Below are 13,748 nucleotides of genomic sequence, written 5' to 3'. Positions count from 1 at the left end.
TGGCTGACGTGGAGTGTTGTGATTGGAAACGCAGCCTGCTTCACAGCCATCGCTTTTAGGTAATCTGAATTAACACTTGATAGACCAGTGGCGTTTTTAAAGTATGTTTTTATGCTTATGTTTAATGTAATAATTGCTGCTATTTATAATAATTAGGCGTCATTAGACACCACTTCAGCGTAACAGTGAATAAATGTCTCGTCATTTGTGAAAACTTAAAAAAATAGTATATTACTGTTAACGCACGTGAAGCCCCCAGCGCCTTGCATGACTGTAGCCGATCTCAGCCGTTTCCGTTTAGTATTAGAATTGCGGCCCCCGTTGTACACAACAAACACATACAAATACAAAGAGTGGAGCCAGAGTGAAACAAGCGAGTGCAACTCAACCATACAGATCGTTGCAAATCTAATCCTAAGGTTTCCCTTTCCCTTTTTCTACCTCTAGATTTCTCTATTTCTCTCTCTAACAATCTCTGTAATCCGATAAATTTAGATTTTCTTTTTCATAACACAATAGTAGCAAACTTCGTTGTTGATTGCAGAAGACGGACATTTACATTTTTTAATTTCTTGTTAAGTTTCAATGATCGCATGGGATTTATATATATATATTTTTTTTCAGATTGGGGCATTGCGGTGATCTAGGGTTTTGAGATCTTTTCTCGCTGCATGCTTTTCTAGAGAGTGATAATGGCGACTCCCGTAACTGCTGTTCAGGTGATTGTGATTCAATGGATAGCTAATAACAAAATCTTCTTTTATTCATCTATCAAAAAATTTTTTTTTTCCTGTGCTGTCCCCCTCCCTTTTATTGGCGGTTAATCATTCAATGTCTGTTATTGCAGGTTGGTTCGTACTTTGTTGGGCAGTACTATCAGGTTATCCAACAACAACCAGATTTTGTTCATCAGTTCTATACAGATTTGAGTACAATGCTTCGCGTTGATGGGAATAGGACCGAGTCAGCCTCGGCAATGCTGGTAGTATTCGCGAAATTTGCTTTTTTCAAAGTCTTGTTTCTATTCGCCATGAACTCTTTGAATCACCTTTAACTGGATAATTTTCACGCCTAGAATAATTGGGAACTACGATTCGTGCCTAGAAATATTGTTTTTATCGCTCTAGTTTTGCTGTTATCAATAAACTTGTAATTCTGTTAGTCTAGTCTATTGGAAAAAAGTGCTGTTGGTGTTGTTTCCCATGGATCTGAATGGCAGTTATTTAATAATTATCAGATGTCTACTCACACGCCCATATGACAATGTCTAGTATTCTGTAAGGGCCCATTTTCTTGGTGTAATGGTTAAATCATGGGATGGCAAGTGTGAGAATGTTGGTTTGTGTCTGAGAGCGGCCAATTTGTGCAAAAATTACCGAGGTTAGGACCGTTAGGTTTGTGTTCACCCTTCCCAAGATACCAGGTAGTTGGTACTAACATTGGATAATAGCCTCTTTTTGTCTCACTCACACGTTACTTGGCATTGACATTGAAATTGGATTGGATGATTAATTATCTTGTACGAGTTCCCAAGAGCTGATTGCGTATCAGGGTTGTTACCATGGAGTAAATTTCAGTGCTGTGGTTGTGTCATGCTCTTCATATTGAATTACATAAAAATTTCTATAGAGGCTTTGTATTTGCACATTCAATTTACTTGTAGCCAAGGTCTTAAGGTCTTGAATTTGACTATTTAGGTCTCATTAATGGGACAATTGGTCGGAACCTTCTTTTTGATTCGGCCTTCTGTGCTTTTTTTTCCCTTGTTTGCCTTGTGCAATTTATCCGTTTTTGTTCAGTACAAGTAACATGGGACAAAGAAAAACATAGGTTTTTTGGGCATAAAAAAGCACCAAATAATTTACCACAGAGTAAATTTTAGTGCTGCAGTTGTGGCATACTTTTCATATTGTATTACATAGAAATTTCTATATAGGCTTTTATTTGCACACTCATTTTACTTGTAGCCAAGATCTTTAAGGCATTTAATATTTTTTGATATCAAGTAAAAAAGAAAATTTATTAAGGAGGCATCGTCCACAAGAAAGAAAGCCATAATTCCCTCCCGTATCCCCCACCCAACTAACAAGAACTAGCCCATACACACCTACACTATTTCTATCAGCCTCCCTAAAATTACCCATTCAATCATCATCTTGCACCCAAGCCTCTTTACTTCTCTTGCTAACTTTATTTCTTTTGTTCACCTTCTTAGTGGGCCAAACCTCAAATGACCCCATCATCAACCAGGCAAACACCTTTGACACCTGAACAGGTTGATGGTTTCTCTGATTTTTGAGTCGTCTCATTGCATTTGGGATTATCTCAACCTTAGATTTCATTGAGCTAGCAGCCTAGCATTAATCCGTTCCAACCCCAAAATTGCATTCTTCTAAAAAATTGATCTTCTACAATCTCACCACCTTTTCCATTACCCTCAGTTTCAGATGAATTCTGTCTATTTTGAGCATCAACACCCTTTGCAGTACAGCAGTCCCCCTTAGAATCCATGCTAACAATCCATCATTTCTTTAAAGGTCTGCTGAATTTTCCTTTCAATTCCTCAAAAGATTTTCTAGCAATTTCCTGCCCTCCAATGAAGAACTCCTAAAGGTTTACTGACATCCACCTCTGTATTCACCATTGTTTCCAAGTTGATTGAGTTTTCAACTTCATTGTTTTCATTAATGGCCACATCTTCTTCTGAAGACTCACTGAAATTATCTTCATCAAATCTACCCTCACTGTTTCCATCTTAATATTCTCTCTCCCCCATTTGTTAATGGTTAGGTTCTGTACTTTTTTTTTCTTGTGCATTTTAATTTCTAGTTCCTTATCGCCCTTAAACCAAATTTTTAAATCCCCGGGCAGAGTATATATCCCTGATTATTTCCTTGCTCCATCATCAACTTTATCTCCCACCCCACCAATCACGAAAGCCTCCTTTGGATAATCTTCAGAACACTTAAACCTCAACTTCCTTTCAGCACTGTTTTATTGTAAATTTCCTTGAGGGATGAAATTACTAGATTCCACTTGAACTTTGTTATCTATCTTCATCATATTGTAAATCGGCTCCTCATCTCTAACCAACACTATAGTTGCACCCTCATGCACAGAAGAATCTGCTGCTAAATACTTCTTATTTTGACCTTGACAAGAAATTCCCTCTTTTCCTTTTTATCCTTTCCACCTGTGAAGGTTTTCCTTCTAAAGATTTCTTAAAACCCATGCCTTTTTTCCTTGCAATCCTCATCATAAGCCACCCCTTTGTAGAATCCTAAAACCTTTACTTAAGCATTCCTTTTGGATTTCAGAACCTTTAGAACTTTTTGAGTGACTTTGCTAGATTGCCGACCATGCCTTCACTCTTGGATCTTCTATCCAATAGATTTGTATTCACAAGTCCAGTCTAGTTGAAATCTAGTGACGGTTGTGGTGGAGATGGAAGGCTTTTACAAGTCCTATATGTTGAGGAGCGGCTGAATGAGCCAATGATATATCGGAACCACCATTTGTAAGCTCTCTCAACCCATTCACACAACATTTTAGGGGATCATGTGCCCTCTGACCTAATCTGGCCAAACAGTTTTCCTGTTTCGACTCACTTAAATCGGTTCACCCCACATCATCACTCCTTTTATATAGCTCAAACACCTGTCTACTTGGGCTTCTCAAGCCTCCTCGTGTCCCCACACATGCCTCCTTCTCCTTGCTCTATATTACCAGCTGCCCCAGCAAAAACGATTTGGGCATTTAAATCCTTTTGGCATGCTGAAAACATCAATGGCATTTAGGGCACCTGGTGTTTCAGCACTTCCATTGGTCAGCACCTGCACAAGGGGCCTGAATGCTTCAATATCATTTAAGGTCTCAAATTCGACCATGTAGGTGTCATTAATGGGACAATTGATTGGGGTGTTCTTTATTGGGCCTTTTGTACTTTTCTCTTCTTTCTTTGCCTTGTACCACTTACCCGCTTGTGTTCAGTAGAAGTGGCATGGGACAAAAAAAATTTGGTCTTTTGTGCATAAAAACACCAAATAATTTTTATTTTTTATTAAAATGACAAATTCTTTTTAATATCACTAAAAGGCAAATATATACCTGAAATTTGTTTAGTAAACAATGTGACCTTTTGTTTTTCTATTGTTTTCATATATTTATAATTTTTCTATATTTCCTTAGTATATAATGTACACATTTACCTAATGCTAAGTACAGTCACATCTTTCTCATCGGAAACCTAAATTAGAAGTTAGAACTAGGTTTAATTCTCTAGGAAACAATAAGAATTTCATTAGATTAGAACTCTATCTTTATAGCTATGCTATCTCATTACTAAACAAATCATAACAATGGTGAGTGGCTATTACACATAACATTAAATGTGGCTATATTATTATCTCATCATGATCTAAATTGTGGATTTATTTGACTCAGGTGTTATTGGGTTGGTTACATGAATCCTGTTTTGTCATTCCATTCTGTTTAAATACCATATCCATTGTTAGATTATGAATGCTTCAATCATTTGTTACTAGTTTGGTCCATGACCTTTTTGGTCATCCCTAGTGATTCTAGCCCCTTCAACAGGGAACAGATCACTTCTTATGGGTGCTGTTGATGGTATTCTATGCACGTTACCAAGCCATCTTAGCCTATTTTCTCTTATTTTATCACCCCTTTTTGGAGCTATCCTTCCAATGACTTCGTATATTGGGAATTTGGGATATATGAAAACCTTTTACTGTATAGTATATGTAAGGACTTTATGCCACTGATTATAAAGCATTTTTTAGTACTTGATTGTAAAGCAATTGATAATCCTTTTGTTTGGATATTTTGAATATCATGTTTGCTGACAATTCTTTTGTGTGGATGTTGTGGATATAATGGTTGCAGCTGAGAGTTGATCAATCTGCTAATTGGTGAATTATATATATATATATATATATATTGATAATTAAGTGGTGAATTATATATTCAAATCTTAGTTATCCATTTCATGTTAAAAAAATTATCCTGTTCTTATGATCAGATTCAGCATTCAACTGGCATTAATGCTCATTAATTAGGGAAAAAGTTGTCATCTGTTGATGATACCACACAACAATGAACCTCTCCTTATAAATAAGATTATTAAATCTAAAGGAAGGTTTTTCTGCCCACACTAGTCAGCCTACACTGACCAGAATGGCTCTCCGTGTAGTACATTAGTAGAGTGATCCCTCTTTAATAGAAGAGAAAAACAAAGAGTTCAAATAAAAAATGTTAAATCTTAAAATTATGTGAAAAAACAAAAATAGTTTTTATTTAGAACTCCTAACCCACTTGATATTATCTATTATCTCTCACCTCTGGTCTTTCTTGACTCTCTTACAATCATATAACAAGTTGCTGCTGGGTATCTCACAAGTGTTTTTCTCAAGTGTGTGGAAAATTCATAGTTTTGGTTAATATCATTTTGATTTGTTGTTAGTTGTAACGTGCTCTTAATTCTTAAAGAAAAAGTGAAGAATTTAGTTCACCAAAGTGAATAAACAAAGGATGTATTTATTATAATAGACAAAAAAAAGGATGTATTTATTATATCATCATGTTGACCTGAAAATGAATAATGACATGCCTTTTTTATTTACTCAATCCCACAAACATCAACCTAAACCATAATTCTGCCCCTCACTTCACCTAATCCCAGTAAGTTAAAAGAAAACGAAACGAAAAGAAATGACTTCTCTTATTTTATTCACTACTTCAAGAGATGGAGGAGAGAAAGGAGAGATAGGAAGAGGAAGGTTCCAGAAATGGATGGAGCAAAGGGTGATCAATCCTAAGACCACAGAAGGGCTGGGGATAGGGCCATCTTACCATTATTCCAGGAAGACATATTTGCAACTGACACTGATAAGTTCACCACCCTTGAAGGCTAGCATGATTGCCTTGGAGAGTCTAGTTTGCACATTTTTTGAAGGGTATGATATGAAGGATGTAGCTCAATGAATGATTGCAGTTTGATAAATTGACGAAGAGCAGAAGTAGCTCTTAAGTGATGGAAACTCAATTATGCAGACTGCTGAAGGCTTACACATATTTTTATGATAAGGACTCTGAAGAGAGAGGCATGGACAGGTTGCCCATCTTCAGCAAACATGGCTTGTAAAGGCCACCTCAAGATGGTTTGCTTCAATTTGGTCCCAAAAACATTGAAATCCTGTTTCCCATACGGAAACCAATACTGTAGATCTTTATCTTACCACCCTTAAATGAAAAGGAATCTTTTTAAAAATATGGTTTCTTTCTTTTAAACTCTTTGTTTTTTTCTTCTATTACTAATTACTGTAAATAGTGGATTCTATGCTAATGTGTTGTGTGGAGAGCCATTCTGGGCAGTATATGCTGATTGGTGTAGACAGCAAACATTTTCCATAATATCTCCAAGTAGATTTATAGATGCCTTCAACAGCTTTTAGCAAGATTATGGCATCAGGTTATTTTTGGTAAGCAGGAAAAGATTCGTTTTCGTTTCATTTTTAGTTTTGTTTGTATATGTCTTGTACTGTTAGGATGTCTTCAAAGATGTTGCATATGATGATCTATATATTCTTCAATTTTCCAATTTTATTCACCCCTTCTAGGATTTTTTTTTCCTTTTTCTAGATTTCTTATGATAAGAAGGATCAAATGGTGGTGTCAAGAGTCCAAACTTTCTCAACTGTATTACTTATATTGCATGGACAATTAATAAAGTTTTGGAATCCTTCTTTGTTTTTGCAGCAAATCCATTCGCTTATCATGTCACTTCATTTTACTGGAATTGAGATCAAGACAGCACATTCTCTGGATTCTTGGAATGGAGGTGTTATTGTGATGGTCTCAGGCTTGGTGCAAAGTAAGGATTTTAAAGGCAAGAGGAAATTTGTGCAGACTTTTTTCCTTGCTCCTCAGGAGAAAGGGTACTTTGTCCTCAATGATATCTTTCACTTCCTTGATGAGGAACTGGTCCACCAGCATCCAGAAGCTCTATTAGCACAGGATAATTTTGAATCCACAGCAAATGTATCTACTTCCCATCCTGACTCAGGTACTATATGTGTAAATTCCTAGAATTATGATTCTTTTAGATAGCTATAGATGGAGCTTTTGAGAAGGGCGGTGGTGAAAATGTCAACAGTTGTGACTGAGCTTTAGAATATAATGATGTCTATGGTTGACCATAAATACATGGAGCCATATGATCTGTGCATGCTTTAGCAATATGGTTTGTCTATACCAATTTGACATGTGTTCTACTCTCAAAAAGATACACAGAGTTGCGCAAATCTAAACTGTCAATTAGATGGGACTTGGGAGCACTCCAGAGTGGTTATATGTTTAGTGCCATCCATATTTTCTATATTTTCCTTTCTATTGCACTCTTTATAATAGATCCAGTTTTTGTAAATTTGAACCTTTTATTTGAAAATTTGTCTAGAAGAGACAGAGTTTTGTTTTCCAAGTGGTGGTGGGCCAATATGATGAAACTTGTTACATGAAGAGAGTGTGATGTTGTAAATATGTAGAACTTTTAGGCTGCTATCTAGTCTGCCACATAGGATTTCTAGGTTATGATCTCCCTGCTTGGAGGCCTTCTCTGAAAGACCCCTGTCCTGTAATTTTGTGCTTTTATATTTCTCATAGAGTTTACAAATCAGAGTGGTTCTTGTTATTATGACTTTGGTTCTGGTTGATAAGAGCTCTAGATGCTAAATTTAATGACATTGTTTTGCCTTTTAGGTGGATAAAGTAGTCATATAATAATATACTTGGGGGTATAGTATGATATAATAATATATTTAGTGGTATATTAATCAATTCAACATGTCATTTAGTTCAGCCACTTGAGCTGTTATCAAATGCCCCCAAATGATTTGCCATTGTACTATAGTATATAAAGTTGAAAAATGCGTTTAGGTGTACTTAACTACTGTGCAATCTAATTCTTATTTCTGAAATTTTGCCATTATACTATATGGTATATACATCATTTTGTAATTACTTTGCATTGATTTTGTGACTATGGTGAAAATCTCTTCAGCTGTTTCAGACTACATGTTGGGGGATGAAATTCAGGCCACAGAATTTGTGTCATCAGCTCATGTGGAAGAAAATGAACCCACAGACAATTATAATATTGAAGAGGAACTGCAGCAACAAGTATTGGGGGCAGAAAACCGAGAAGAGGAAACTCCTGTAGTAGAAGAGCCAACTGCTTCTTTTCAGGGTGCAATGAACCCTGTGCGAGAACCTCCTACTGCTCCTGTTGAGGAACCTGTTGGAGAACCCCCTAAGCAAACTTATGCTTCTATTGTATGCACCATTTTTACCATGCTACTTAAATTATGAGTCTGTGTAGTTTTTTAGAATTACTTTCCTCCCTTGGCATTTGGTTTTAACGTTTTGATGCTCAAATATTGTTCTTGGGAAGCTACGGGTTGCTAGAGGGCAATCTGCATCATCTATTGCTCCTCAGCCATCTGTGAACAAGAGCACACAACCTACAGAGCGGCTTCATACACCACAGCCTACTCCTCAGCAGTCATTTACTGCATCATCTATTGTTCCTGAAAAATCTGTTGCAGAGGTGGCAGAAGAAGTTACAATGTTGGAAGAAGGTTAGATATCCTGCCCATTGAATGCTTTGCTTATTTGGTAGCATAGTTGAAAGACTTGATAAGTCATAAATGACTATAGTATTTTTTTGGAAACAACTGAATTTTATTTTTTATTTAAACTTGTTAGGAAGTGTCTTGTATCTAAAATGTGAGAGTTAGTGTTGCCTCATTTAGGAAGTATTGAAACTGTACACTATTATCCTCCTTTCCCTATATCTAGTGTTTGTATCATAACTAGTCTATGAAATGTGTTCTTTTAGGCTATCTTTGGTTTGGAAGAAAATAAAGGAGAAACATAAAGTTGAGGGAAAGTTCTTAAGGAATTTTGTGAACTCCGTAAAGAAAAACTTCCTGCAATTTCTTGTTTCTCTCTTATTTTCTATCAAGCGAAACACAGCTTTAAGGGCAAGCTGTATTGTGGTAGTTTGTATTTCAAGTGGTTTATTTATTTACTTTATTTATGATGAGTTACAATCAAGGGATTTATTGAATTATTTATGATCACTACTCAGAGTAAGCCAATCCTGACCTACCATTTCACATGGTTTATTAAGGTCTAGAAAGTTTTGCAACCAAACTTTTTATTATTGTGTAGTAATTGTGGTCAGAGTAAGCCAATCCAACCTACCATTTCATGTGGTTTATTAAGGTCTAGAAAGTTTGCAACCAGACTTTTTATTATTGTTGTGTAGTAATGGTGGCTAGGCAAAGCCTAGTAGCCTAGGTGTTTTGGCCTGTCAAGACAAGCTTGTTTCCTAGGCAAAAAAACGCAAAAGAAAAAAAAAACATTTTTAAATATATATTGTATAACACATGGATATTATGTAGTTACATGTTAGTGCTCATAAAAAGAATGTGGTTACATGTTATTTGTGAACTTTTAAACCACAAATTAAATTAGTGCATGATTAAGGCAAGCATACACTTGGACTTTCAAAAACATATGACAAGGTTTTTGAATAGCCTCCTTGGTTTAAAGGAAAAAACACATAGGCAGAGAGAATGGAATCCATAATTTTTGGCTTTACATGCACTTCTGTCAACTCAAAGTGGTTTAAATACATTCATTATCAATATACAATTTGGACATAATTAGTTATTAACCCTACTAAGATGTTAATATCAATTTCACTGCCCTAATTGGTTGCCTAGGTGAGGAGCCTCTGAAACACATTGGTGGTCTCCTTGTTAATGCCTAAGCAATGCTTTAAATATAGAGTGTTAAGCTGTTTAGAGTTTTGGAAGTTGGTTATCCTATTTTAGAGCAGTGTGTTGGGCAGTCAAGAACCATGCCTGTATTCCGTAATGTGTGGCAGAGATGTAAATACTGAGATGGATGAATGGTAAAAAGAGATATTATAGGATTTGAAATGAACACATTCATTTAGAGTAGCCCTAATAGGTGGTAAAATGAACATAGATTAAGTTGGTTTGATCATGTGGACCAGCTACAGCTCCATCCATTAAAAAGTGATCTTCGCAAGTTAAAGTGTCTAGAGGAGTTGGCCAGAAAAGAAACTGACTGAAGTAAAACAAACTGGTTTGAGGCGATCCGATATGATTGGAAAGAGTCTTATCAAAAAATAAAAAGGCAATTGGGACTTGGGACAGGTGGGGTCGCAGTATTGGAGTCATGAACCCAATCTCGTGGTTGGGACGGGGCTTTTGTGAGTTGAGTTGGCTATTCTGGTAAGGAGTGTTCTCCTGTGTGATTTGTCATTTTTGTTGTAGTTCCAAAAACAAATCAAAAGCACCTGGTTCGAAAACATGGTCTTGGTCATATATGTGTTTTTCCCCCAAAATTGAAACAAAAAATGTCTCATCAGATGATCCATTATCATGTTTCATAAACCATATAATATCTGCACTCTTAATTTTGTTTTTGTTTTTAAACCATCATGTTGATGGTTTCAAAAACATCTTGTTTTTGTTTCTCAAAATAAAAAATGGTTCAAGAATGTTTTTCAATTTTTTTGCTGATGTGGTGGTTTCAAAAACAGACAGATAAATACAAGACTGTTCATGTCGTAGAACATCACATTAGTTTTTTCTCCTTGTATATATGTTTTTTCGTGGAACTTGGTTTCTATACTTCGTTCAGGAATGATTTTGTCTTTTAGAAGTTCATATTTGTTTGTTTGTTATTTTCAAATAACAGTTATATTTACTCATGTTGAGAACAGAACATCATATTGATTCTTGTTCGTCTATCAAGAAAATTCTCAGGTGAATCAAGATCTGTGTATGTGAGAAACTTGCCCCCTACTGTTTCTGTTTCTGATATTGAGCAGGAGTTTAAAAACTTTGGTAGAATCAAGCCTGAAGGTGTGGTCATCAGGCACCGGAAGGTTTGTATTACTTGCTAACCTTGTGACCTTTTTATTGAATACTGTCATGTGTACACTGAGAGAAGATAAACTAAGATTTACCGTCTAAACACTTCACATTGTATGTACAGGATGTTGGCATTTGCTATGCTTTTGTTGAATTTGAAGATGCCATTGGTGTTCAAAATGCAATTCAGGTTTGAAGTTTCAGTATGGATTTCTTCTCTCTTTTGTTCTTAAAGTTTACTGTAGGAGTTTCAATTGTTGGCAAATAGCTTCCTTGTTTCTGAAAGTCAGTGACTGAATAGCCTGAGGTGAAGGGAAGAATATCAAAAAAGAGATAACTGACTACCTGAGATTGCTCTTGGCCTTTGTGTCTGTGGTGGGGCATTTGAATTGCATACTGGAATGTGATTGGATTGTAGAGCCATTTAGAGCTTAAAATTTAATATTGGGGGTTTCCAGGTCATTCAGATTTGCCAAAATCTTTTTTCATAATCCTAGAATCAGGCCATAGACGGATTCTGTAGTCAGGCTATATATGCTAGAGTTGGATGATTCTAGCATCCATTTTTAGTACCCAAACCAAACACCTGATTTTTGCTAGAATTTAATTTTGCACAGAATTCCGAATTATATTTTTCCTTTTTTGCTCTTTATTTACTTTTGTAGAACATATTTATTATTATTTTTTGTGTTATTTATGATCTATAAAGCTTTCTGCCCCATCATATTGGCCTACCTACCTTTAAATGCTCTTGTTGCCTCCCTAGAATTCTAATTTGTTCTCAAACTCCGAGTTCTTAATTTTTGGTAGCATCAATTCTGGCACTAAATAGAATGGAATGGCAAAACAGGATTCGTGTTGACCCCATATAGTTGGGACAACGTTTGGATGATCAATTTTAGTTTTTCTAGCCGTTGCTTATCAAACAAGTCTTTTATATGTTTGTACCTTCCACAGTGAGATTTTTTACATGATGACTCGTTGAGTTCTAGATTTATCTATGTTTTTCTGATTGTTTCTTTAATCATCTATAGGCATCTCCAATACAATTGAGTGGGCGGCAAGTGCACATTGAGGAGCGGAGAGCAAATGGTCCTGGTGGAACTGTAGGGGGAAGTACGTGCCCAATTCTTTCCTGATTATAAATGACAATTACGAAACATAAATTTCCAAGCATCTAGATTGACCATTCTTATATTTTCATCTATTGTCTTTCAGCTTTTGGTTCTTTCTTTCTCTTTGCATTGTTTCTTTGTTCACAATGCGTTCTTTAATTTGAACCAGAAAGGGAGATACAGTGAGTTGCTGTACTCTTTATCAGATATTGATAGATGCAGCTCCTTAAAGGCCTTGAAATTGGCCTTGCATGGGATTTAGTTAATGTCATCCTTGGTCATGTGTTTGAGCCCGAATAATAATGTTGGCGTTGATTAATGTCCCTTTCCATCTGTTTGAGCCCCAACCTGCTGCTCCTTTGGCGCTCGTTTGCAGTGCAAATCTGAACCAGAAACAAATTTTGTACCTGGTTCAGTTGTGTATCTTTTTGTAACTTGTACTTTTCTCTCATTTACACACTGGCAGTGCAAAGTTTGCATTCCAAAAACTGATGGAAAATTTGCTCCACCTTCCTCCTATTATCAGTTCTCTTTTACATGTGGAGTTACCACATCGTTTAACTTTCTATTTTGTATCTCAGTTTTCAAAAACAAATAAAACAAAGTCAAATCTGAGGCAAAAGTAAACTGAAATTTACACACGGCCTTTGGTAAGATAGTACGTCAATAGGCATAGTGACCTACAATATTACCAGCCAGGGGTAGCTTGGATTAGTTCTGCATATGATCAAATTATCACTGATTGTCAATTTGGAGATACACTGAATGTTATGCTTGTTTCATTAAACAATTGGTTCAAATTTTCCCCATCAACAAATTTATCTGTGTTTTCAATGCACTTTACTGAATAATTCTTGTTCTCCCTGTCCAAAAGCTTTCTGCTGATTTTGTGATTTCTTTTGAGTAGGGAGGAGTAGTAGAGGCAGGGGCAGCTATCAGAGAGATGCTCCAAGGGGGGGTTTTGGCGGTCGGGGTTTTGGCAGGGGAAGCAGCCAGGATGGTGGTGAGAGGGGGGACTACAACAGCAAACCAAGGGGTAATGGTTTCTATCAGCGAGGTGCACGACAAGACAGAGGAATCTTGGGAAATCAAGTATCAAGAAATGGGCAGAACCCGTCAGAGGTCACATTCTAGGCTTCTAACACAGGGAGAGATGTAACTTTTTTAGTTTAGTTAATCTTCAATTCAGGTGCATTTCCTTATTTTGGGGTGTTGGGTAAGAAGCACCCCTGTTTTTTTAGGGTGTGGGCATCATCATATTTTATCCTTTCTATTCTTGTTATATGATTTTCTTATTTTAACCTCTGATTTAAGAGAAAATGATTTTTACAAGAATTGAGTAATAGTTTTGTGTCGTCGTTGGGTTATTGGGTAGTGCTTGTTAGCTTTGGATATTCATGTGTTCTCATAATCAGTTAGAGAACATTTTGGATTTTTGTTTTTATTTTTTTGTCTTTTTATGCGGGAAAATATTATTAATATAAAGTCAGCGGATTATGGATGGTTCTCCAAGCTAAAGCGCTTCTAAATAGTTGGTTAGGCTTCGGTTGACTTGCCTTTGTCATCTCTTCCATGGTTTGTATCTTACATTATTAATTCATGTTATTGAAAGGGGGCTATGTTGATGAGGTTTTCTTCTGAGCCA

General features: G+C 36.2%; 1 protein-coding gene across 1 annotated transcript; it reads left to right on the top strand.

Moving 5' to 3' along the window:
• The first annotated feature begins 286 nt into the window (after window positions 1-286).
• On the top strand, window positions 287-13,748 carry LOC148878678 (nuclear transport factor 2-like). The gene is made up of 10 exons (XM_088958468.1): window positions 287-419; window positions 625-719; window positions 848-982; window positions 6,778-7,084; window positions 8,078-8,349; window positions 8,468-8,654; window positions 10,881-11,002; window positions 11,113-11,178; window positions 12,023-12,104; window positions 13,011-13,748. Exons 2-10 carry the CDS (start codon window positions 693-695, stop codon window positions 13,235-13,237), a joined length of 1,425 nt encoding a protein of 474 aa, XP_088814594.1. The 5' UTR covers window positions 287-419; window positions 625-692; the 3' UTR covers window positions 13,238-13,748.

This window comes from Nelumbo lutea, chromosome 1 (genome assembly GCF_056320005.1).
Source record: "Nelumbo lutea isolate HS-2025 chromosome 1, American lotus-T2T, whole genome shotgun sequence".
Taxonomy (NCBI): domain Eukaryota; kingdom Viridiplantae; phylum Streptophyta; class Magnoliopsida; order Proteales; family Nelumbonaceae; genus Nelumbo; species Nelumbo lutea.
Note: the sequence above shows the minus strand (reverse complement) of the source record. Positions and strands in the feature narration are given on the sequence as shown.